Source organism: Rousettus aegyptiacus, unplaced genomic scaffold (assembly GCF_014176215.1).
Source record: "Rousettus aegyptiacus isolate mRouAeg1 unplaced genomic scaffold, mRouAeg1.p scaffold_m13_p_1, whole genome shotgun sequence".
NCBI lineage: Eukaryota > Metazoa > Chordata > Mammalia > Chiroptera > Pteropodidae > Rousettus > Rousettus aegyptiacus.
The window spans coordinates 171,905,377-171,930,341 of record NW_023416284.1 but is presented as its reverse complement, the minus strand read 5'-3'; the positions used below and the strand labels follow the sequence as shown (position 1 = coordinate 171,930,341).

The 24,965-nt window shown below is 34.2% G+C and overlaps 1 protein-coding gene across 5 annotated transcripts in view; it reads right to left on the bottom strand.

The window, feature by feature from the left end:
* The window catches only part of STXBP5 (syntaxin binding protein 5), a 155,530-nt gene that overhangs the window by 104,657 nt on the left and 25,908 nt on the right, over positions 1 to 24,965 (bottom strand). For all 5 annotated transcript variants that reach the window (XM_036222443.1, XM_036222456.1, XM_036222461.1 and 2 more), the window contains exons 3-6: positions 23,438 to 23,519; positions 20,309 to 20,409; positions 4,164 to 4,298; positions 2,567 to 2,630 (exon numbers count right to left, since the gene is read on the bottom strand). In XM_036222443.1, the coding sequence (XP_036078336.1) occupies positions 2,567 to 2,630; positions 4,164 to 4,298; positions 20,309 to 20,409; positions 23,438 to 23,519 (382 nt within the window). The remainder of the gene's footprint in view (positions 1 to 2,566; positions 2,631 to 4,163; positions 4,299 to 20,308; positions 20,410 to 23,437; positions 23,520 to 24,965) is intronic.

Genomic DNA, 24,965 nt, shown 5'->3' with positions numbered 1-24,965 from the left:
ACTCATCCAGATCTTATTAACATAAAAGGGTTACAGTGAACTTCAAGCCTTGGAGCCAGCTCTAACATCCTAAAAATGTTAGAAATGTGCTAACAGTGTAGACTTTAATCCCCATAATCTAAATATTTTTTTTAAAAAGAGCTGACTTAAAGACATAGTGCTTAAACTTGGAAGACTCTTTCAGTAGTTACTCCTATCACAATTTTTTATAACTCATAGAGATGTTAATTTATGTAGTGTTGACTAGTTTCTTTTTAATTTTTCTGTCATATAAAGCATCAGTGGATACACTGAATATGAACACAGTTCTCTACAACACCAATAGCTGATCTGTATCTTACAGAGAAAATATAGCATAATGGAAAGTATGTTGGGTTTCAAATCAGAGAAATCAATGTTCAAATTCCCAGCTCCACTAATATCCAGCTTTGTACCTCTGGACCATATAATGCCACCAAGTCTCTGCCTCAATCATCTGTAAAATAGGTATCTAATTTAAATTCGTTGTATCAAATAAAATCATGTATATAAAGTGGTCAGCACAGTGCCTGACTGAGTAGAATTCAATCAACTGTAGTTAATACTATTATTATAGCAAGGAATTTTACAGTAATGCCTGGCCTTTGTTAGCCAACACCTTTGCTTAATATGGTGGCATCACCCATAGGGTGAGCTTTGGAGGCACTTGACCTATCACTTTTTATCTTTCTTTAGTGACACAAATGTCACACAGTAATAAGGATGAGTCATTGACGTAGTTAAAGTGGCCTTTTCTATTAGAAATTAAAGGTTAAACAATGTAATCTGTTCTAGCATCCTAATATTTTTAAAATTTTTGGATAAGATAAGCTCTTGGAACTAAGGAGAATAATACAATGCCAGGTTTCAAAAAATGAGGATGCTATAAAAGGTTATATGTAATTTACTTATTCAATAAATTAAGTATATATTGAGCAGTTACTGTTTATATTACGTGCTGGCTACTATGGGAAATATAAACCTGCAAAAAAAATATCATCTCTGTATTCAGGGAGTTTTTCAAGTTCAAGAGAGTTGATGTATGCACACATTTCTAATACAAGGCAATATGTAGTAAATACAATAAAACTTATGCATATCAGGTGCTGATTTGGAAATGAGAAAGAGCATTTTTCTCTTAGAATTATCAAGAAAGATATCATGAAAAATATATATTTAATCTTAGCCTTAAAATATGGGTAGGAATTCACTGGAAGGAGAGAGAATGGTGAGAAAGAATTCCAGAGGGATTCACATAAACAAGACATGGAGGCAACAAAGAGCAGCTCACATTTGGGGAAAATTAACTATTTGATTCAGCACAGCATTCAGGTAAAGATGTTTTAAAAGACAATGAAACCCAGAGCTATCTTTAAGGAAACTTTATTTTATTTGTTAGAAACTGGAGAACCACCAAAAGCCTTTGAACGGGAGAGCAGTAAGATTTAAATGGTACTCCAGGAAGATTGTCTGGAAATGATTCTAGACCGGGTTGGAATGCCTCGAACTCCAGCGCTCATACTGAGACCGGACAGAAAACAGACACTGCGAAGGAAGGGCTGCAATGGCTTAGTGACTGATTCAAGGCAGAAGGAAGTTTGGATTCTCCCACCAGGCATCCCACCCAAAGGCTTAGCGTTTAACCAAGCATCTTGTGGCGAAAAAAATAAAGTGAAGATAACGGGTCACTGTAACCTGCTTTGTGTAAAATTTCTCTCAAAACATACGATTGCACAATCACAAGCTAATGCCAAACAGAACAGCTGCCCTTTTGTTTTCCCAGTGGCAAGTAAGAGAACATTGTTAAACCACATGTAGCCTAGACTGCAAGAGAAGAAAAGGAAAACGGGTAAACTTCACGAAATTCAGAAGTTTCACTTCACTGACTCCTGATAGTGATAAATATCCTGGTATTTACATAGGCTAGCATCACAAAATTATAGAAATAGACAAGTATCACTACATAGAACTACCCGAAATATTGGTTTGGATTAGAAAATAGAAATTCATGGAAAAGGAACTTTTGTTATTTTTAAACATGTTTAACAAAACTAAACTAACACTAATAGATACCGATGGTATGAAACTGGTTTCGGAGCATAAAAAATTAAGTAATATATATTTTTTAGATCTCTACATTACTAATCTGTGCTATTTATGAAGAAAAATTTAGGGGAGAAGAGATATGGGATGAAATCTAATATATAGCATTTTACAATAATTGCTACAAAAATCATATAACTCAAGTGCTAAAAAGAATTAAAAACCAAAAGAAAACAGTTCTTGTCAAGATTATCAGAAAATTGGAAAAAATATTATAAGCCAAAAATAAATAACATTTCATTGTTTCTGTTAAACTTTAGTTTTAGTTTTTGTTCTTTAAAATTGTAAATGATTCTATTTCGCTTGTTTCTCATAATGTATAAATAAGTCACACAACCTTCGTTAGAAATTTCAACTTTGCAAGGTAAGTGTGGTTCTGCAATAGTTTGCTCATTTAAAAAACTAAGATGCATTCATAAATATATTTTTTAGAAAAAAATTCTACCTTTCCTTCATCCATTGGATTGTCACTTATATGGACAACAGGTCCTGGATGAGATTTAGATGACCTAAAAAAGAAAAAGTTAGTAAAATTCTTTCTATGCTAGAATTTTCAATGCAAATATATTCATTACAGTAAGAATAATGAATAGAAAATAAAGCTGTTCTTACAAAGGATATAAACATGTCAGTAGTGATCAATAACAGATGTATAGTTTTTAATAGAAATCAAAATAGAAATCATACAGAAAACAGTGCCTCTTGCATCAATACAAGTCAGCAAAATTTACAATTAAGTATACTTTCTGTACAGGAAAGAATATGCAATTAATTTTAGTGTGAAAAATTTATTCTCATGGTAGATTTCTCAGAATAAATATTTTTAAATAAAGCAGTAACTAAAATATTCTATCTTATTTTACTCAATTCTAGCCTCCAATTGGGGCACCTCATCCAGTTTGAGAGTTTACACAAAAATAAAGAAAAATTCTATTATTTTTTTTTAAAAAATCAACAAAAGTAATGCCTCCTATACTTTTTCAGAGACAAAGAAGTCATGCAGATAAGAATGTAGCTGAACTGATGCTTGGACAATTTGAATAAGCACTCTTTATTCATAAACGCTGAGGGTTGGGACACCAGTCCACTTCATGAGAGCCATTTGTGACACCACACCTACCCACTAAATGCTGTGATCAACTCAAACAACAAACCACTAAAACCCAGAGTTTGTACCAAGGGACTAAGATATGATAATAACGTCCCTGCCACAGGAAGGAAAACTATGCTTAATATACTATTACAGCTGTACCAACACATTACTTAAGAGACACGTCACAAATGTATTGTTATGTCAAAGTGACGTAAAATCTGTGGAATGAAACAATATGGAACTATTTGTTTAAAAACACAACAAAAAAATAACAAAAATGAATCTTGCCAATATCCTTAAGTTTTTATTTTTATGTCTATATTATATAAAAAAAAACTGAAAGAGATCGGATATAAAGAAAGATAAGATTCTAAAACGGAGTGAAAAGTTAGTGCTAGAGATCCTTAGGACTAGTCTTTGTTGCTGCTACTGTAAAATAAAAACAATCATCGTTATATCAAAATTAAAAAAAACCTGTCAAATTAATTTCACAATGTTATATATTGGAAACATTTATAGTATTTGTTAGTTATTAAAACATATCAAGCAGTGGTTTAGATTTTCATTTTCCAAACATTGGTGGCAACCCATTTAGTGGGTAATGAAATGAACTTAGTAGGGCACGGCAAGCATTTGAAAGAAAACTAATCAGAAGATAAGTGAAAGAGTGTTTTTCGATATAAATAACTGTTTCATTAAACATGTGCCACAGTTTACACGTATGTGAACATATGCATATATGTTATATACCTATATATGTATATAAAACATTTAAATATATGAACTGACAATAGGACAATACTTACAAAAGACTTTAATAAATCTAAATTCAATATCAAGACTGTCAGACACATATTTAATTCAATATGGATTTAATTAGCTTAAATATAATGACATTATCATATACGGTACTGATACTTTCGGATCTGGAATATTTGCTCAAACTCACAATTCAATGGCTTTATTCCACATAATGACGTAGCCTGAGAGTGTGAAGGACTCCACATTGACGATATGTATATTACCTCGTTCGGTGCCCACATAGAGCCACTTACTCTGGAAAGGTAGATGGCAAAATGTAACCCTACAAGAGAAAATATATTTTTAAAAAGAATTAGAAAAATGCCTGGTAAATTTTATTAATTGTTTTAGAGGCTTAATCATGATACATATAATTTAAATAAATCAAAAATGATACACAACCATTAGATTTCTCTACTCATTGTGATTAAAACTTAATTATGCTAATTTGACTTATGTTTAATCAAACATAAGGCCTTACAATAAATAGCATGGCATGATAGAAAAAAGGTGAGTTTTAAAATTAGTGCAGTTGTCCCTCAGTATCCTTAGGCAATCCTGGAACCAATCCCCCAGAATACCAAAATCCATAGATGTTTATCAAGCCCAAATGCTACACCATTTTATATAACCTATGCATATCCTCCTGTATATTTTAAATCATCTCCAGATTACTTATAATGCCTAATACAGTGTAAACGCTATACACGTAATTGTCATACTGCAGTGTTCAGGGAATCACAAGAAAAAAACTGTATGCATGTTCAGTACTTAACCAACCATTGCGGGCTGTTTTTTCCCCCTCCCTATTTTTGATCCCCGGTTGGTTGAATCTGCAGATATGGAACCTGCAGATACGAAAGGCCAACTGTATGTCATCCCCTAACTGTGTTATTTTGGACACGTGAAAAACAAACTTTAACCCACAAACTATGAGTCCAATACCCACTTAAAACATCACCCCTCGATACTACTGTATTTCTCAGGAGTTAGTAAACACTGATACCTTTCGGTAGCTGTGTATATCATTTCTTCTAGACAAAATTCTCTTCTCACCTATATTTTTCTTCTGCTCAAGATTCAGTTCAAATATCACCTTCATTCAAACTGATATCCCAATACTTCTGTATCTCTATCAGTTTTGCCTTGTAAGAGAATTAGGACCTACCTTCCTCACTGACTTGTAAACCCTTAGAAGGGCAGAGATCTGTACTCAGGCTTAGACAACGTGACTGCAATATAATTGAACTGTCTCCTCCTATATCTTGATGGTATGTAAGATTTTTATTGAGAAATTATAATAATTTATATGCATGTATTAAATTTTATTATCATTCCAACGATTTCAAACATTTTCTATACCAACTCATTTGATTTCGAGGTGAAGAATAGAAATGGTCTTTTAGTAGCACTTATTCTTGGGCGGAGGGGAAAGGCAGTACATTATGAAACCATATGACGCTCATTTTTTTCACAGAATCCAATTGTGTCTCTCAAAATAGACTATTTAAATTTCGATAAAATAGCACTTCAAATAATACACTAATAATAATCACTGCTAGGCTATCAATACTGACACAGTATTAGGCGAAATGTAGTATACAGAATATTCGCTATTCCCATTAACACACAATTTCATTACAGAGAATTTTGAAGATAATAACACTTATCATATAAATGTACATGCAACTTGCTGTCTCACTATTTCCTAGAGGTAACGTTCATTTAGACAATTACTTAAGGTTCATTATCTGTATTTTCTACTGAGTGTTATAACATGTCATCTTTCTAAAGGATTTATTTAAATTTAAGAAAGCACGGAAATGTCTACTGAATCAGAAAACCATTTTATAGTACCTTATTACTTCATAAGGCAGTAAGTTCACAGTACTTCTGTAACATATAAGTTACAGAATTCAGAATTTTCTAGATTTTAAAAAAGGTACAAAATCCATGTTTTAAATATTACCTAATATGGAGGTAGCATCTCATAAACACAGTGAATATTTTTGAGGTATAATTTTTGGCAACTTGTTTGTAATTGAGGTAAATTGTCATATAACATTAGTTTTAAGTGTACAACATAATGATTCCATATATGTATATATTATAAAATTACCACAATAAGTCTAATTAACATCCATCACCACATATGTAGTCAGAAATTTTTTTCTTGAGATGAAGACTGAAGATCTACTCTCTTAGCAACTTTCAAATAAACAATACAGTTTTATTAACTATAGTCACGGGCAGTTTCTTAAAAAGTTAAACATACACCTACCATATGATCAACCCACTCCATTCCTATATATTTGCCCAAAGAAAAGAAAACATATGCCTATAAAAAGACTTGTACACAAATGTTCATAGCAGCTTTGTAACATCCAAAAACTAAAAACAATCCAAATACCCATGTCCATCAAAAAGCAAATAGATGAACAAATTGCGTTATATACTTAGAATGCTATTCTGAAGTAAAAGAAACCATTGAAACAGGCAACAACACTGATGAATCTCGAAATCCTTGTAAGTGAACAAAGCCAGAAAAAAGGACACTAAATATAAATACGTATATGCATATGTGTATAATACGTACATATTATTTATATCTATACAATATGTGTGTGTACACACACACACACACACACACACACACACATATATATCTTCCCTCTTAAAGATTCATAGTACATATTAAAGTAGGGGTCCCCAACCCCTGGGCCGCAGACCTGTACTGGTCAGTGGCCTGTTAGGAACCAGGCTGCACAGCAGGAAGTGAGTGGCAGGCCAGCAAGCGAGGCTTCATCTAATCTAAAACTTTTTCAGTTCTACCCTACCAAGTAAATAACATATCCAGATTTATATTTACAAAATCACATATATACAGATCACAATTTCCAGGTACTTTAAATATTATTTCTATTTCTATATATAGATAAGAATTCTGAGGTTTAAAAATGCTAACAGACCTCCCAAAGGTCAGAAAGCCAGAGCCAGAAACTATGGTAGTATGATAGTATGATTCCATTTATAAACAATTTCTATGCAAAAGAAAATGCAAACGAAGCTATTGTAACGGAAAGCAGATCAGTGGTTGCCTGGAGATTAGGGGCGGGGCAGAGGCTAATAACAGACAGAAGGGATTACCTCAAGGAAGCATTTTGGGGTGATGGGTAAGCTCCTGATCTTGACTGTGGTGACAGTTTCATGGGTGTACATTTTTGTTAAAACTTATCAAACCATATATTTCAAATATGTGCAGTTTATTATTTGTCAATTATACCTCAAATAAGGCTGTTTTGATTTTTTTTCCTTTTCAGAGACTTATGAATTTAGAAATTCTGAAAACGGATTGTCATTTTGATTACTATATAGGAACAAGTCCTGGCGTTAAGACTGCCTGAATTTATTTAATTTCCAGCTCTGTCACTCACTAGTATATGACCTTAGTTAAACCATTCAATCTCCCTGAGGCTCAGTTTCTAAGCAGTAAAACACACCTACTTGAGCATCAAATAAGACAAAACCTGATGCAATCAGTATCATAAAAACAACTATTTCATTTGAAATGTACCTTAAACTAAAGCATGAATATAGCTAAACATCTTGAAAAAAAAAAAAAAGCCAAAATAACAGGTTGAGAAAAAAAAATTAAATTAAAAAGAAAAAAACCCAAAATATTCAACTTCCTGCTCTGATCCACTCTTTTGCAGTTCTCCATTATTTTTCACTCTACAAAAGCAGCAACTACTGACTTGCTTATTGTAATTACGACACATCTTGGATTTTAATGATAACAAAATGATTTAAATGACATAATATGCATACAAAATGTACTTACCTCCTTAAGGGCAAAGATTTCAGATGTGCATTACAACATGTTCCGTTCCCAGCACAGCGACAGCTATGCCGCAGCTATTTCTCAAATACTTAAAGAAGCAAAGACCAAAATCTTCACTGTACAGAAAAATTCTAGAACTTTTCCCTAGACTAGCTTTCTCGACATTAGCCTCCATTCTATTATTTTTTTCCTCAGTCAACTATAAAACCAACTTACATGCTGAGAAATTTTAAGCATCTTCATATTTTTCAGAAGTGAGAACTATCTAATAATTAACACTTTAAAAAGGAACTCAAAATAATCACTTAATTCTCTTGGCACCAAAACTTGAATATTGTCCCTAGAATGAGTCTTGCACACTTCTTTAAAAAGTGGATAAGGCTTCTTCAGCAATATTCAATGACACTCTGTGGTAAATACATTTGGGAGAACAGGGCAGGAGATATAAGTGTGTTGGATTTGGTCATTTGGTACTCGGCATCCTCTTCCATTATCTTCCTATACACTTTCCAGTACTGTATAGATGCTGGAAAGCTAAAACTCACATTTCCCAGACTCTCCTACAGTTAGAGTTCTAGGTGAGATTAAGTTTCTGTAATTGAATATTCTTGAGATGTGTAGGCAGAAGTGAGGCAAACAACACCTTTCTGTTGCTGTTTCTGCTGAAAAGGACACTCACGGAGACCTGAGTGGTTAGAGGCACTTATGGCAAGAGCGAGGACCGGACACAGCATTCCAAGATCTACTCCTGAGCTTCACATGGTGAGAGGCAGTTGTAGGGCAGTAAGAGTAAAAGTAGCACTGTGTCCTATTCCCGAGATTACACCTACAGAAATATGTTCTAAAACTCAATAGGTCTATTTCCCTTCCAAACATTTTGGTAAACAGTTACATCCTTGTACTAAATCCATTTATGCTTTACATTTCTACAGTGGTTTCTGTGCCTGCATTGAACCTGCAATTCAGCAAGGAAATGCAGCTCGTACATAACTTATCTATATGATTAGTCTACGGTGACTAAAAGTATATCCACTTATAATGTATATTGTTCAAAGTGTTATCCATTTAATTATTTAAAGTTGGGAAAGGTTGAAAATATAACTTTCTGATAATTGTATAAAAGGTCTTTCATGAAGACCTTTTCCACCTTTCCAAAATTACCCTCTTGGACTACACACCCAACAAAATCTAACCAGATACAATGCCCTTTGTCAATTTAGAAAATTCCTACTAATCTTGCAAATCTGATCATACGAGCTCTTTTGTAACACTTTACCTAAAATTCCCAAAACATGGTGAAACATACCTTTTCTGGTTAATCTTTAAAATTTCTCAAGAAAATTTCATTATATTCATATTATATCACATTTTCCGTTGCACTGTAATTTGCCATTTCATTTCCCTTAGACAATTTACAATTTCCATGTCTTTTCAGAATTTATCACAGTATTTGCAAGGACAGTCTTTGCAAATCTCAATCAATAACAAATGAAGTAATGCACAAAAAATTAAAAATGAAGCAGATATTATTTGGTACTTCTCTTAAATTTACTGTGCCTTATACTGTCCTGTTATTAAATGAAAATTTAAATTTGCATTAATAAATATGGAACCATATTAAAAATAACAGCAGTCAGATTAAAGCAATTTCTAAATCTGTTTAAAGAATTTATTGTATAAAACATTTAAAAAGTTTTGGAAATGTGTCCAAAAAATCATATTAACCTTTTTTTTGTAAAATGAGGCCTTAAAAGAATAATAACTACCAAAAAACTAAATTTCAACTGAGTATCAGTAAGTGAAATAGTGAATATGAAACAGGAAAACTATATATCAACTACAGAAATAACATCTGAAAAAACTATTCCCTTTTGTTTGGGAGATTTCTTAAAGTTCTATTTTTATAACCTTACTTGGAGTAATGAAGATGCCAGAGTGTTTTTATGTAACAAATGCTATGAAAAATAAAAGTAACCTGATACTCATCAGCAACTGCTAACTACATTTTTCCATTTCTGTATTAGATTGTCCTTTATTGTTCTTTATTGAATAGGTGTACTCTAAATATCTTCCAGTCCATGGTTTATGTCTTTATTATTAAAAAATATTCTCCCCTCTCTCCCACCCTCCCTCTCAGCCCCATATATGTATATGTATGTATACATACATACATATATATACACACACAAATACTGCTGTCTCAATTTTATTAGTTTGTGTTTTTCTTTCCTCCAAAATTTACTCTCTCTAAAGTCATATAAAAAGCCTGAAACGACATATCTTTCCATAATTTTTCTTCATGTTCATAAAATATACATATAAAACGTGAGGAATTTTGGGTGGAGAGGAAGTCATTGTTCTAAGAGGAATATTGTACAAATTTTTCTGAATCTTGTATTATTACCCATCAGTACCTGGTGGATGTAATTTGTCATTTAACTTTATGGTAACTGTGCTGTGCAAAACTTATAATCCTTTCCCACATAGCTTGTGCTTTTTTGTGTATGCTGTGTAAGTACATATCTTACAGATACCCCCATGTCACTTTCTTCCAAGTTTTAATTTTTCCTGTTTTTTTTTTTCACAGTTTAGTCTTTAACTGGTTTGCCATTTAGTTATGAGGTAAAAGGATCACCCTTCCCAGTAAGAGCTGTCATGGTATCTTTTATTTACCGCATCTTTGGTTTGACTGTAACGTCACCTCTGTCTAATGTCATAGCTGTCTCTCTTTTCACATATATGTTTCTGGAGCTCATTTAACTGTGTTTTTAACCCATTTGTCTTCCTCTTGTAATTACTATATAATTTTAATTTCTACAGCTTTATATTAATTTTGATATTTAATATAGTAAGTTCTACCATCTCATGTTTCTTTTTTAAAACTGTTGCTATTTTGGGCCTTTTTTTCCATATGAATTTTAGGATCCACTTATTAAGTTTCTTGAACAATCCTGTTAAAATTTTGACTAGAATACTACTGAACTTACAGATTATTTGGGGGGGGGGGGAAGTGACATATTTTACAACTTGAGTATTCCTTCCTATGAAGTTCTCCATTTCTTTATCTTCTTTTACTCCTTCAATAAAGTCTTAATATTTTCTCCATATAGATCTTATATATTTCTGTTAGTGTTATTTCTAGGAGCATTGTTAACTTACATGTTTTTCTCTTTTTCGTTCTACTCACTTTCAAACCCTGTGTAATTATACTTTTGTATATCTTTTATAAACGGTACAACAGTTGTATTTTGTTGAGTTTTTTAATTCAAACCAAAAAATCTCAAATTTCAGTAGGTAGATTTAGTATATTTACAATGATTTTGACTACTGATGTAACTTAGGTTTACCATCTTATTTAACTACCCTTCTTCTATCATTTTACCTCTTTTCCTGATTTCTATTTATTTTCATTTCCTTTCCCCCCCTCTAATGGTTTTAATATTATATATTTTCTATCCTTCTAACAGTTACACCTTTACACTTCTAAAACATATATGTAACTTAACACTTTTCTAAAAAGTCTGAAAGAATGAGCATTTGGAGTGGGGAAGAATGTGAGATAACCAGTATATTTTCTGAGTTCTTCCACAACTGATCGGTCAAAATATAACTTATTTTTAATTCTATTAATTATATTTAGGAGTTTTTTGAGTATTAATTAGTCTTTTCAATCTCAGATATTTTAGCTCCAGAAAATTTTCTTCAGCTATGTTTATCTATCATACCATTCATTCCCAAGTCTACTTCTTCCTAACACTATTCAGATGGTCATTAGAGTACCCATATCTTCCTCGAGTTACCCATATACTTTGGGAGAAGCTTAAATCAAACTGATATCCAGAGATGAGCTAGACTAACCAGAGTAATTTCACTGACTTGCTGCCATTTTGAATCAGGTAATCCAGCAGTCCCCAATCTTTTTAGAACCAGAGACCAGCGCTCCTATAAGAATCTAATGCCTGAGGATCTGAGGTGGAGCTGAGGTGGTGATGCTAGCGCTGGGGAGCGGCTGCAAATACAGATGAAGCTTCGCTCACTGGCCTGCTCACCTCCTGCTGTGTGGCCCCATTACTAACAGGACACTGACTGGTACCAGTCGGCGGCCCATGAGATGAGTTCCCCTGAGGTAATCCAAACCTAAAACCAATCAGTTAACTCCTTAAATGAAGGTCAACTGATCAAAGCCAAGCCTGTTCAAGTTGAAGGTAATTTAGGCTTTTCTATCATGCTCCTCAAAATTCGTCCAACCTCCACAGCCTGGCTGCAAAGAGATCTCCACATTTTTAGTTATTTGTTATAGCAGCATCTCACTTCTAGATACCAAAATCCAGATTAGTTTTTTATTGCTGTGCAACAAATTACCACAAATTTAATGACTTAAGACCACAACCCCCATTCTCTCTCAGTTTCTGCAGGTCAGAAGTCCAGGCACTGCATGACTGGGTTCTCTAAGGCTGAAATCCAGGTACCAGGTAGGCTGCATTCCTGAGTCCCTTTCTGGAGGCTCTGGGGAAGTAACAGCTCTCAAACTCATCTAGGCTGCTAGCTGAATTCAGCTTCTCATGACTGTAGGACTGAATCTCCCTTGGCTGATCTTTTGTCAGGAAGAGTCCAGTCCCTTTGAAAGGCCCACTTGATGATGGCAGGCCCACTAAAAATAATCTCTTAATCTTAAAGTCAAGTAATAGAGACCTCGATTACATCTACAAAATGTCTTTACCTAAATTAGTGTTTGTTTCAATAACTAGAAGTAGATATGTGTACATCATGGAGAAGTCTTGAGACCCATCTTAGAATTTTGCCTACAACACACATATGGTTAAGAGTAAAAGTGTTGAGTCATGATGTATGTGAGTATCACCTAAAATTGTTCCAAAGTGATCTAAACATTTAAAACTCCCACCAGTAGGTTATGAGAAGTTATAACTGTATCACAGTCAAGCCAACAATTTAGCCATTCTGATGGATGTGGAATGGTATCTGGTTGTGGGTGTAGTTAGCACTTTCCTGATGACTGTTTTCTGTCTGCTTTTAAAAGAAGTCAGAATATTTTTTTAAACGTTGGAAAAGATTGGATTAATTACTCTATCATGTGTTTTTAACATAAACTAAAATGGCATTCATCCATTATTATATATCTGGGTTTCTGCTTTAACATAAGCTATGCAAGCATTTTTTTTTTTCATATTTGTTATCTCAATGCCTAGCATAACTCCTAGCATACAGAAAGCACTAAATGTTTGGTGAACTGAATTTAATTCACATTCTGAAATGTATTTTTTTCATTTCCAAATTTGAAACACTACTTCCACTGTATAGTCTCCCTAAGCCAGCTGCTAATGGTACAGTCCTTTTAGCAGTCTAAGATGTAATTTGTGTGAACCAATATTGCATCAATACAGTTAGAGGAATAATATATGCCCTATCTACCATAAATCTACTTAGCTTTCCTGCCCTAATCATAAAAAAAACAAAACATTTTTATCCATTATTTTGTCTTTATTACTTCTCAAAAGCCTTAGCTCATTGTGCTCATTGATGTACTAAATTGCTCTTATATTGCCTTTTATTATGAAACCTCCTCTTCTATATAACCTTTCCATATCTGAGTACATTTCAAGGTGTTTTGGCAACCAGACCAGTCTCTGTGAATGTCTCTCCAAACTTCCTTGTGAGAATTTCTTAGTCAGTATAGATGATTTCGTTCTAGGAAGTTCTCCAACACTTCCTGACCATTTTTCCTTTTACAGTCTCAAGGTCATCAAGTCATAACTGTCTTCCTCAAACACAGATTTTCTTTTCCTTTCTCTTTTTTAAATTCTGTTTCAATACATAGTTTTCTACATTTAGAATTCCAAAGGTGACTCATCATTTCCATATATATGACCAACCAATTTCCTTTGTAGATTAGAATGAGGTCCAGAGTAGTAGATCTCTCTTTCTGCCATCCTGACAAACTTGGGTACCATTCCATTCCTGTGTCATAGTTCTGAATCTTGTCCCACAAAATTGCTCTCACGTCTAATGTTTGTACATTGTTCATCAAGCTGCTTTGAAATAAAAATATTTTGCTGATATTAAAATTACCAAAAAAATAAACTATAATTCCAGGTCTCTGATTTATTCCAATATTGTGATTAATTTTTTTCTTGTTAAACAGATGCAGTGAATTAATTCAAAATCTTTGGAAGACCTGTACAGATTTTTTGAGGGCTGGTATCTAGCCAAATGCTCTTTTACAGCTATGCCCTATTCATATGCATACTGAGCAAATTATAAGCAAAGCACGATATTTATGTAATATTTTAATAAGAGTATAATGGGATAAATTTGCTTCTACATTAATTCATATATGCTACTAAGGAAATGCGATGTCAGAGCAGCAATCAGTTCCTGAAGTAGCTTATAAGTAACAACTCTCCCGCTGCTGTGTTGGTATCTGAATGAATTACTCCATTTGTCAAAAGGCTTTTTTCTTAGGAGTACTTTGAACATTAATGCTCCATTGACAATTGTTAGTGTGAAATTTTGATGATTAATGTATTCCATGTGATATTATATTTTTCTAATCATTCCTGTAGAATATGTGCATACTTATTTTATTCTCTAAACCTAATAGATAAATCTATCATCAAATGAAAGAGTTAAAAATCAGAAATAAACTGTAAATCAGTGTTAGAATAAAGAAAAAATGTACATCTTTAAAATAAATGTATTAATTTAAAAATAAAGACTCAGCTATTCAGGTGTCTAACATATTTATGGGGAAAAATTATTCTCTGAAATTTCATAAAGACAAATTATTCTTGACCTAGGAATAAATGACATTTATGTGAAAGTGATTTATATACAAGGAGTCATACAAGATATGATTATTAAACAATAATAAGGGAATCTAAGCAAGGAAGCCTAGATATATAATTTAGTCTTCAGTCTTTAAATGCTTCATACATTGTTATTTAAAAACTGTTATGCAAAAAATTTAACATGGTTGAGGATACTGGTCCTACTAACTCAAGGTAATGAAAAAACACTAGCGGATAGTTGAAATTGCTTATAAATCCATGACTTCCGCCCAATTAAACTTCCTTTAAAGGAAAAAAAAAAAGTAGAAGCTATATGAAACATGCTCTAATAAGGCAACTACCAGAGAGAAGTTTCCTTGTCAAACTCTCAGTTTCTACCAAGCCAAAAACCTCTTCTTTACATGTATAAACCCAATGGTGCATAATAACAAGGTTGACCAGTATCAAGCAAGAGGAACAAAGGGGATATAAATTCGTTTCCTAGGGATGCCATAACAAATTACCACAAATGAGGTGGCTTAAAAAATCAGAAATTTATCCTCTCACAGTTCTAGAGGCCACCTGTCAGAAGTCAAGGTGCCAGCAGGGCCGTGCTCACTCTGAAGGCTCCGAGGGAGAATGCGGCCCATGCCTCTCCCCTGGCTTCCGGTACTGTCAGCCATCCTTGGCATTCCTTGGCTTGTAGATGCATCATTTCAATTCCTACCTTTGTCACCACACAGTGTTCTTTCTATGTGTCTCTCTTCTCATATATTAAGGACACCAATTATATTAGATTAAGGCCCACCTTAATAACCTGATATTAACTCGCTTACATCCACAAAAACCCTATTTGCAAATATGGTTACATTGCCAGATACTAAGGGTTTGAACTTTAACACATCTTTTTAAAATTTTATTTTATTAGTTTCATGTATACAGTACACTGGTTTAGACATTTATATAGTTCAGAGAACGATCCCCCTAATTGTTCTTTCTTTCCTCTGGCTCTCCACCTAGCCGTTACATTAATGCTAACTGCATTCCCTATGCCATGCTCCCCATCCCTGTGAACATATCTTTTCAAAGGACACAGTTCAATTCATAACAGGGAATTAGGCATTAAAGGCCACACCTCCAAGGTTCTCTACCAATATACTGCTATGACCAACCCTTTTCAGGTCTCAGGGGAGTTAGATGATGTAGCTAGTACTACTGGAAAATTAGTTCTTATGGTAAAAATTGTATGACGGATAAAACTCTCACGGGAGATGAACCTGGCACTTGGTACAATAAGCTACATACTATTCAAGGAGAATGTTTAAAACACTGTATTTTTCTTTAACTTTCAAAAAGTATGTTTGCTTTTTGGTGATTTTTAAAAATCTATCTTGCATTGTAGCCTGGTTGGTTTTAGCCAACTTACCTATTAGGGACTGAACTATGTCCCCATGCCCCCAAATTCCTATGTTGAAGTCCTAGCCCCAGTACCTCAAAATGTAATTATATTTGGAGACAGTGCTTTTAAAGAGGTAATTTAGGTAAAGTAATGTCATAACAGTGGACTCTAATCCAATATGACTTGTTCTTATAGGAAGAGGAAATTAGGACACAGGCGCACATACAGAAGACGGACATAGAGAGAAGATGGCCACCTACGAGCCAAGGAGAGAGGCCCGCGAAAGACACCAACAGAGCCAACAGCTTGTTCTCGAACTTCTAGCCTCCAGAACTGAGGAAATAAAATTCTGTGAAGTCACCTGGTCTGGTCTGTAGTACTTATCATGGCAACTCTACCAAACCAACACATTTCCCTACCCATGAATGGAAAGACTCTTTGAGGTAGTCTGCCTCACTCCCTAAAAATGACCTGCACATAAAAAGTCTTAAAATGTCTAACTGTAAGTTGGAGGTCAGAGAGGGTATCTGGTGTTAACTTTAAGCCCAGAATTGTCCATAATTTAAATAAATTCGATACAGCTAATATCAGTGGCACTAATGATTGTCTTTTTTCAACTATCTGTTTCTATACAGACTGCCTAAGTAAAATCTCTTGTTCAGTTAATGCACATATTTTAAATTATAAAATTATTACTTTAAGTAAATCCAGTGTCTTTAAAAACAAAGCTATATGGCAATTTCTACATGCTTTATACGGTTCTAAGGGCTTAATATATATTATACTGTTGCATAGCAACAGAAATGTACTTAAAACTAAACTGCACATTTAAAAATAGTTAAGATAGTAAATTTTATGTTATGTATATGTTAGCACAAGTTTTAAAAAACTAAAATTAGAAAAAAAATCCACATTATGAAAGCACAATTTAAATTACTACATATAATTTATATTGTGCATTTATAAATTTCTACTAAAATAAAATTTACTTCAGAAAATAAGACAACAATGTGATAAAAACTTAAGTTTAAATCAGTTTACAACTGTTCAGAATATAATGAAACTGCCATTTATAAACTTTTCATTTTTCCTACTATTCCTAAGTTTCGGAAGTAAAAATGCAAATAGCATAAAAATAAAACCAAGTTACTTAACTATTAGGTTACCCCAAATCCATTGCTGAATAAGGGGAAAGCTAAACTATTGCTTATTGTACTTCAATGTCAACGATAAAATAAGTCGTGTGATAGTTATTACAAGTATCCTCAAATATTCCAGCTTTCTCTCTTTCTGGTTATACAACTGAAATTAGAGATGGCCTTGTGACATGCTCTGGCCCATGACACGAGAGTGGAAGAGATATGCATCACTTCCAGGCAGAAGCTTTAAGAACCAATGATTGCTTCACCACATTCTCTTTCTTCCTCTACTATAGTGACTGGCAATATTGTAAAGACTGGCTGTTCCTTCCCCAGGACTCTGCAATAAAGATGATAATAAAAAGGAAGACAGTTCCAGAAAATCTACAAAGGTCATAAAGTGTAAGCAAAAACAAACTGTTGCTGTACAAAGTCATTAAGGTTTTGAGAGTATTATTACCATAGCATAACCCAGATTATCCTGACTGATATAGATATAAACGCTAAATATAAAGCAGTTGTATAAAGAAAAGAATGAATTCTTACAAAGGAGACGGAAGGATGGGCAGGGAATGACAGGATTTTGTCCCTTTCCCTGCCTGAGTCAGTTGCTCCAACAGCCAACTTCCATCAAGGTACAGGTTACAGGACATACGAAAGGTCCTGAATGACAGAACTCAGACTGGGGACAGAATAAGTCTTGTCGCTGATGGCAGATTCCTAGATCTGGGGAAAGCCACCATTCTACCTTCTCCCACCACCTATAGACAAGTGCTAATGAAAGCTAGGCTCCTCCCTCTCTCCTTCCTACCATTTGAGGCAATATGGACTTTAGTCTTCAAAGAATATAACAAGGTTCATCTGTGAGGCACCAGGTCTATTCCTTGGCATTTTAAATCCAACGGTTGCCACAGAATTTTGTAGCCATCCCACAGGATTTCATCCAAAGGAGATATTTAAGTGGTAGCCTCTGTGAGGCTGCATCTATTAAGATAAGCTATATTTTGTACTTGACACAAAGGCGCCTTCTGTTTGTCAAGATATGTGCCTACAGGTACCTTGTAGACTAGCTTACAGCTCCTTGCCCATTTTACTAGAATTTCTTGGAGACCATCCTTAGAGGTACTACAGAGGAGACTTACTCCATACCTGACCACCATCAGTTCCTGGCTCTGGGACTCCTTGAGGTTTGATCCTCTCTCCATGAAGATTCACCGTGACAACTTGCCGTGTATTTTTGTAAACTTCAACTACATACCGCCTCATGCTTCTGTCCCAGTGAGGAGTATGGACATGTCACTAGCAAACAAGGTATCAGATGTATTCTCCTACTGGAATTTTACATCCTGGCAGAATGCCTGCAGTGGCTGGTGCTTTCAAGGGAAGTCCTATAGCACTACAGTGACAAATGACATCGCTTTGATGTGCCAGAGTCCAGGGTTTCTTAACTTCGTTATAGGGCACTTTCTTGTACATTGTAACACGTTTGGCAGCATTCCTGAACTTTATCCCTATATGCCAGGAGAACTGTTCACCCTCAACCTCCGATTGTGACAAAAAATATCCCCAGATGTTGCTGAATGTCCTCTAGTGGGTCAAATCAAGCCATGTTGACAACTGCTCACTCTGACTAGACGTATACTTCCATTTCCAGTGGGCAGTGTGAGGCTGACAAGAGGACGTATACCGGCACTAGGATGCATGCCACTCTTCCCGCCTGCTCTGCTGCATTTGAGGCTCGTGTAGGGCTCCCTGAAATCCCACTGAAAGCAGACTGAGGAACTCGAGCCAGCAAGCTGAGAGGCTGGCCCCGTTCCAGCAAGTAGAAAAACAACTGAACCTTGACTTTTTCCTGGCTCTTCCTTCCCATCTCACCTATTCCTTCTTCCATTAACTCTTCCTTCACCTCTGCCCCTCTCCGAGAAGTAGAACCATGATTCGACTAAAGACATTTAGATGACTTATATTCTCAGATAAGATCTAGCCCAGGAGCAAACTCTGCTACCAGCTCTGGTCTTTGTGCCCCATACAATACATGTATGCCTTGGTGTTGGCTAGAGAAGTCTGAACTGCTATATTCCCAGCAGCCTCAGTAGCTCATATACTTTGGGAGGACGACTGCGGGCAGAAGCCTAGGCTCACATACCCTGAGCAAACTGACACCTGCATGGCCTGATCCTTAGACAGGGATGGGCAGTTTGATGCCTGTCTTCCCACACACATGTCCCAAAGACGCTAACTCCACTGCATTTAGATACTATCTAGACCCAGATTTTCTTGATACATATAGATATATACTCATATGTAGACACATACACATATACATACATATTTATATATACATAAACCTAAAAATATGTCTTGCAAGCAATGGGGGGGGGCAGGGAGATAACTATATTCCTTACTATTTCATTTAAAAATAAGTTCTGTATAAATCGAAAGTTAAGCATAAAAAATAGAAAATTTAAGATCACTATAAGAAAATATGGGAAAATGTTTAATAAAATTTGGCTGAAAAAGGCCTTTCCAATCAAAGCACAAACTCACAAGTCAATAAGAGACTTCTGGAATCAAGCTAGTCTACGAATAGCTTTTAGATTTATTCATATAAGTAAACAAAGACGTATGTAAAATAATATTCCAAAACAGCAAAATGATAGGGTATAGAAAATGATATAAATGTCCATTAATGAAAACTGATTGAATAAATTATGGCACTTCCATACAATGGAGTATTATGCAGTTATGAAAATGACTAAAGCAGATTTAAATGTGCCAGTATGAAACAATCTATCAGATAAAGTTACAGAAAGACTATATAATGCCTCCCTTTTTATCCTCCTGACCAAAAAAAGAAAAGAGCTATACAGAGATTTTTGCTTATATACACAGACTGCAAGAATTCCTAAAAGGACACAAACGAAATTCATGTGGTTGCCTCTGGAATGGAAGATGTGTCTGGAAAGGAAGGAAACTTGTTTTCACTGGATATCCCTTTGAAGTTTTGAATTACTTTTTTAATTTGTGCATAAAGTCCATCTCAAAAAAATAAGATCAAAGAATAAAATTCAAAGAAAATGTTTTCAAACATAATAACAAATATATATAGGATAAATAAGAGATTCTTACCTTTCTCTGCAAAATTTAAGAGAATGTAGTATGGCAGGTCTCTTTTGACGTAAATTCCATAAATGTAAGGTGTCATCAGCCAAGGCACTCACAAGAGCTCCCTTAAAAATAAAGTGTAATAGATTTTATATAGAACACATTTTACAAACATTAAAGCTAATAAGGATCTGCAAAAAAAATCTTCCTAAACTCTGAAACTTTCTGCCAATAGATTTAGTTCTGAGATATATTTGCCTCACTTAACTTCTAAAAAGCAGATGTAAGACAGTGTAGTGTGTGCATAAGCATGTGTAAAAATATTTTAAATTCTTTAATAATTTAAAGTGTAACTTAATATCTTATAAGCTAAAATTATTCTAGAGTCTAGTTGATTATGCTTCATTACTAGCTATGTAAAATTAGAGGTCAGACTATAAGTTATTTGGTCACTACTTCCTTGACTAAAATAGCAAAATATGATATGAAGTAACCTTCCCATTTTATTTGGCTTAAGATAAATCCTTATGAATGTACTATGCCTAAATCAAAATTCTACTACTAGAATGCTATGTAAAATAAAGTAGCATTCAACACACTGTAACTTCAATGTCCAAAGAGTTGAAAATTCTGATTTAGAAAGTTAAAACATCTGATACTATGATACTATTAGGTATGGAGAAGATCATCTCTAGCAGTATGTGAGAATCACACAAAGGGTTCAGTTTCATTCTAGACCTGACAAATCAGAATTTTCAGAGCAAGAACTTATGCATGTGTATTTTTTAAAATTTCCAGAAATGATTCTGATACATGAACAGAATTAAAAATCTCTAGACTAAGGCTGATTTATTAAGACAAATGAATGTTTTTCCTCGAAAGAGTAAGGTACTCTTCTACACAGAGAATAGGACAAAAGATGCAACATGAAGAATTTATATTAATTTCAAAAAAGATTTGCAAATCATTTATATTATGAAAAACCTTAAAATAGCCCTCTTAAAATAAGAGAGTTTCTCATTCACCCAAGAAAATTAAAATAGCCCTGAAGACAAAATTTACATTGAATGACCTCTCCAAGTCCTTTCCACCTTCGAGATTCTATGAGGGCTATTCTGTGTAACTACTACTGCTACAACATGGCTACTGGAAAGCAGAAATACTCTCTCTTTCACTAGAAAGTATACTCTTATCTATATCACTTTGAAGCAGAGAAATTCAAAGGATTCAGGTTATCAAAGATTTGTACTCTTCATTCTTATTTCCACTGTGGTTTCAGACCATGTTATCCTTCTCAAGACATTTGCCCCATCTTAAAATCTCAGGGAAGAAGAGATGTAGAGCCAAAATGGTAGTAACAGCTGATCCCTGATGGGGGCGCCTTCACCTATACATAGTTTTCCCAAACTGAAAGCAAATAGTTACTCCCAAGTGTCAGATTTCCATAGCTGTCCCCATAAGCATTTTTTTAAAACTGCAATGTCATTTTCAAGTACTTAAATGTAACAGTCAAGCATGTAAAATAAAACAAAATGGTCATTTTAAAGAACTCTGTGATGAATCCTAATGACAAGAAAAGAATCCTGTAATATGAATAATGACAGCATGAGCTACTTAACGTTTCTAAAACTTAGGTGTATAAGTAATCAATTTGCAATATGTTATTTACATTGGCTCACGTACTGTTTTAAAAAATAACCTTAATACAGGTATAAAAATGGACAATAGGTTAATGGTTGCCTTGGATTAGAGACTGAGAAGAGGGAAGGAAATGTAATTATAAAAAGGCAGCCTGAGGACATTCCTTTACAGTGGTGGAACTAATCTGTATCTTTATAGTGGTGGTCAAGACATGACTCTATGTATGTGGTAAAACTGCACAAAACTACACACACGCACGCACACACACAATTGAGTGCATGTAGAAATGGGTGGTGAAATCTAAATAAGGTCTTTGTTAATGGTACTGGATTGGTGTCAAGCTCCTGGTTTGATACTGTACTATTCTTATCTAAAATGTTACTATGGGGGAAGTTGGGAGAAGGGTACAAAGAACCTCTTTATTTTGAAACTCACTGCTAGTCTAATTATTTCATAATAAAAAAATTTAAACAGGAAAAATAATCTTGAGTCCTCTATATGTGCTTGACAACTTTCTATAATTTGATTTTTTTTTTTTTTAGCGTTTTACAATTTTAGGCTATTATACAGTTCTACAGAGAACTCTGAAGTTTTTGAAAAATGCTTCCTCTGACCCTGAAAAACTTACACAACTGCATATTATTTGGATCACAGTTTTGCTGAATTTTTCTATTATCATCCTTTGTTCTTTACACCCACAATGCCTCTCTTAAATCTGATATGAACAAAATATTCATCAAAAGCCAGAGGTACTGAGTAATTTTTTTTTTTTTCTCTCACACACATTGAAGAATTTACTCCATTGAACCCAAGGACTTAGGAGCAAACAGAATGTCCACAAACTCTCCTCCCATGTAAGGATAGCCAAGCCTTTTCTAGAGTAATTTCTCTTCCTTCCTTCTATGACCAGCTTTTCCTGCCTGTCACTACTTGCAGTAGACGTCTATTCTCAGAGCTGCTCATACTTTTTCAAAACCTACAAACACATTGTTTAATTTGTTGATAAAATGATGTTTCTCGAGCTCCTTCCAAATTTTATACTCTACCAAAAAGAAAGGCATCATCAATTACTTCAACAAATAAATGACACAACAAGAACTTTGGACAATAACCAGTTCCTAATGGATTTTGGTTTCCTGGTTATATTTCAAAACAACTCATCAGAGAAGTACATTTTGTAATTGATACCACACATCATCTTTAAACAATATTTTAATATAGATTTTTATGTTATGTAATTTTCATTATCCCTAAAATAAAACTTAAATGATGCACACTGTACCGAAAAGATTTACCTTATCCTGTTCTGTTTGTAATATTGTTTTGAGAAACAGCTTACATTATTTATGTAACCGTCCATGATGATGCCTGAAAATGAATTACTATGATCTCTGACCTAAAAAAAATTTTGTTTGTTAAAATATTTAAATAAGAATGCATGCAAGGAATCTGAAGGATGAGATGTGGCCCTACTTCATACCTAACTATGAGAGATTAAAGCGAGTCACTAACCTCATTAATCAGGAACTGGAGCTGGATTACTGCAGCGCCACTGTCGTGCTGGCAATAACATTCCACTCCTGGACGACCGAAGCTGTCATCGATTTCATTAAGGAGTTTGTGGTGTGTGCGGGCTTTTTATAGAAATTATATATAACAGACTAACAAGTATTCCAATGACCTGATGTTCAATACACACTACTTACTGGGAATCGAGACTTAATGAGGTTTGTTACCCACTAATCGGCTAGTTTCTGATGGAAATCAGAATGCTCAAAGGTCCAAAAGAAATAAGAAAACTGTTCCTTTTAGAAAAAAAGAAAGTATTAGAAGCAGCAATATACAGAACCAAAATAATATAGATTTAATATAATTTACTCTGGCCAAGTTTTTCTTTCACTTAAAAAGAAGAGAAAAGCGTCCAACTTTGCCCAAGTCAGCAAACAAAGCTGAAAAGTAGACAAATGCCATTTTGGAATATTGCTCTTAGAAACAATCATCTTTTACTGGCATTTTTCATTCTTTTATGTCATTTTTAAATAGTTTAGGCTAAAAATATAATGAAAAGGAATTGCTGCGTCGTATAATCTATTTTTAGATTTTCTGAGGAATCACTATACTGGTGCCCATAGGGACTGCACCAGTTTGCAGTCCCACCAACAGTGCACAGGGCTTCCCCGTCTCCACATCCTCGTCAACACGTTTGCTTGTTGACTTTTGGATGATAACCATTCTGATTGGTGTGAGGTAGTATCTCACTGTGGTTTTGATATGCATTTTCCTGAAGATGAATGATGTTGAGCACCTTTTCACATGTCTGTTGGCCACGTCTTCCTTGGAGAAATGTCTTTTCATGTCCTCTGCCCATTGTTCAATCAGTCTTTTGTTGTTGCTGTTATTGAGTTGAATAAGTTTCTTATATATTTTAGATCTCAACCCCTTATCAGATATATCATTTGCAAATATATACTCCCAATCAGTGGGTGGCCCTTTTGCTTTGTTGAAGGTTTCCTTCACTGTGCAGAAGCTTTTTAGTTTGATGTAGTAGCATGAGTTCATTTTTGCTTTTGCTTCCCGTGCTAGAGGGGCATGTCCAAAAAGATATAACTTAGACTGATATCAGATACTGTATTTCCTATGTTTTCTTCTAAGAGTTTATGGTTAAGTCTTTAATCCATTGAGTTTATTTCTATATATGGTGTAAGAGAGTGTGGTTCAGTTCTCCCAACGCCACTTTTAGAAGAGACTTGTTACTCCAGTTTATTTATCTGAAGAAAACAAAAACACTAATTCAAAAAGAAAAATGCATTCCTATACTCATTGCAGAATTATTTACAAATAGCCAAGATATCAAAGAAGTCTAGGTGTCAATCAATAAACAGATAAAAAAAGATGTGGTACATACCAATATAATAGAATATTATGTAGCAATAAAAAAGAATAAAATCTTGCCATTCACAACAACATGGATAGATCTAGAGAATACTATGCTAAGTGAATAAATCACGTAGAGAGAGACAAATACCTTATTATTTCACTA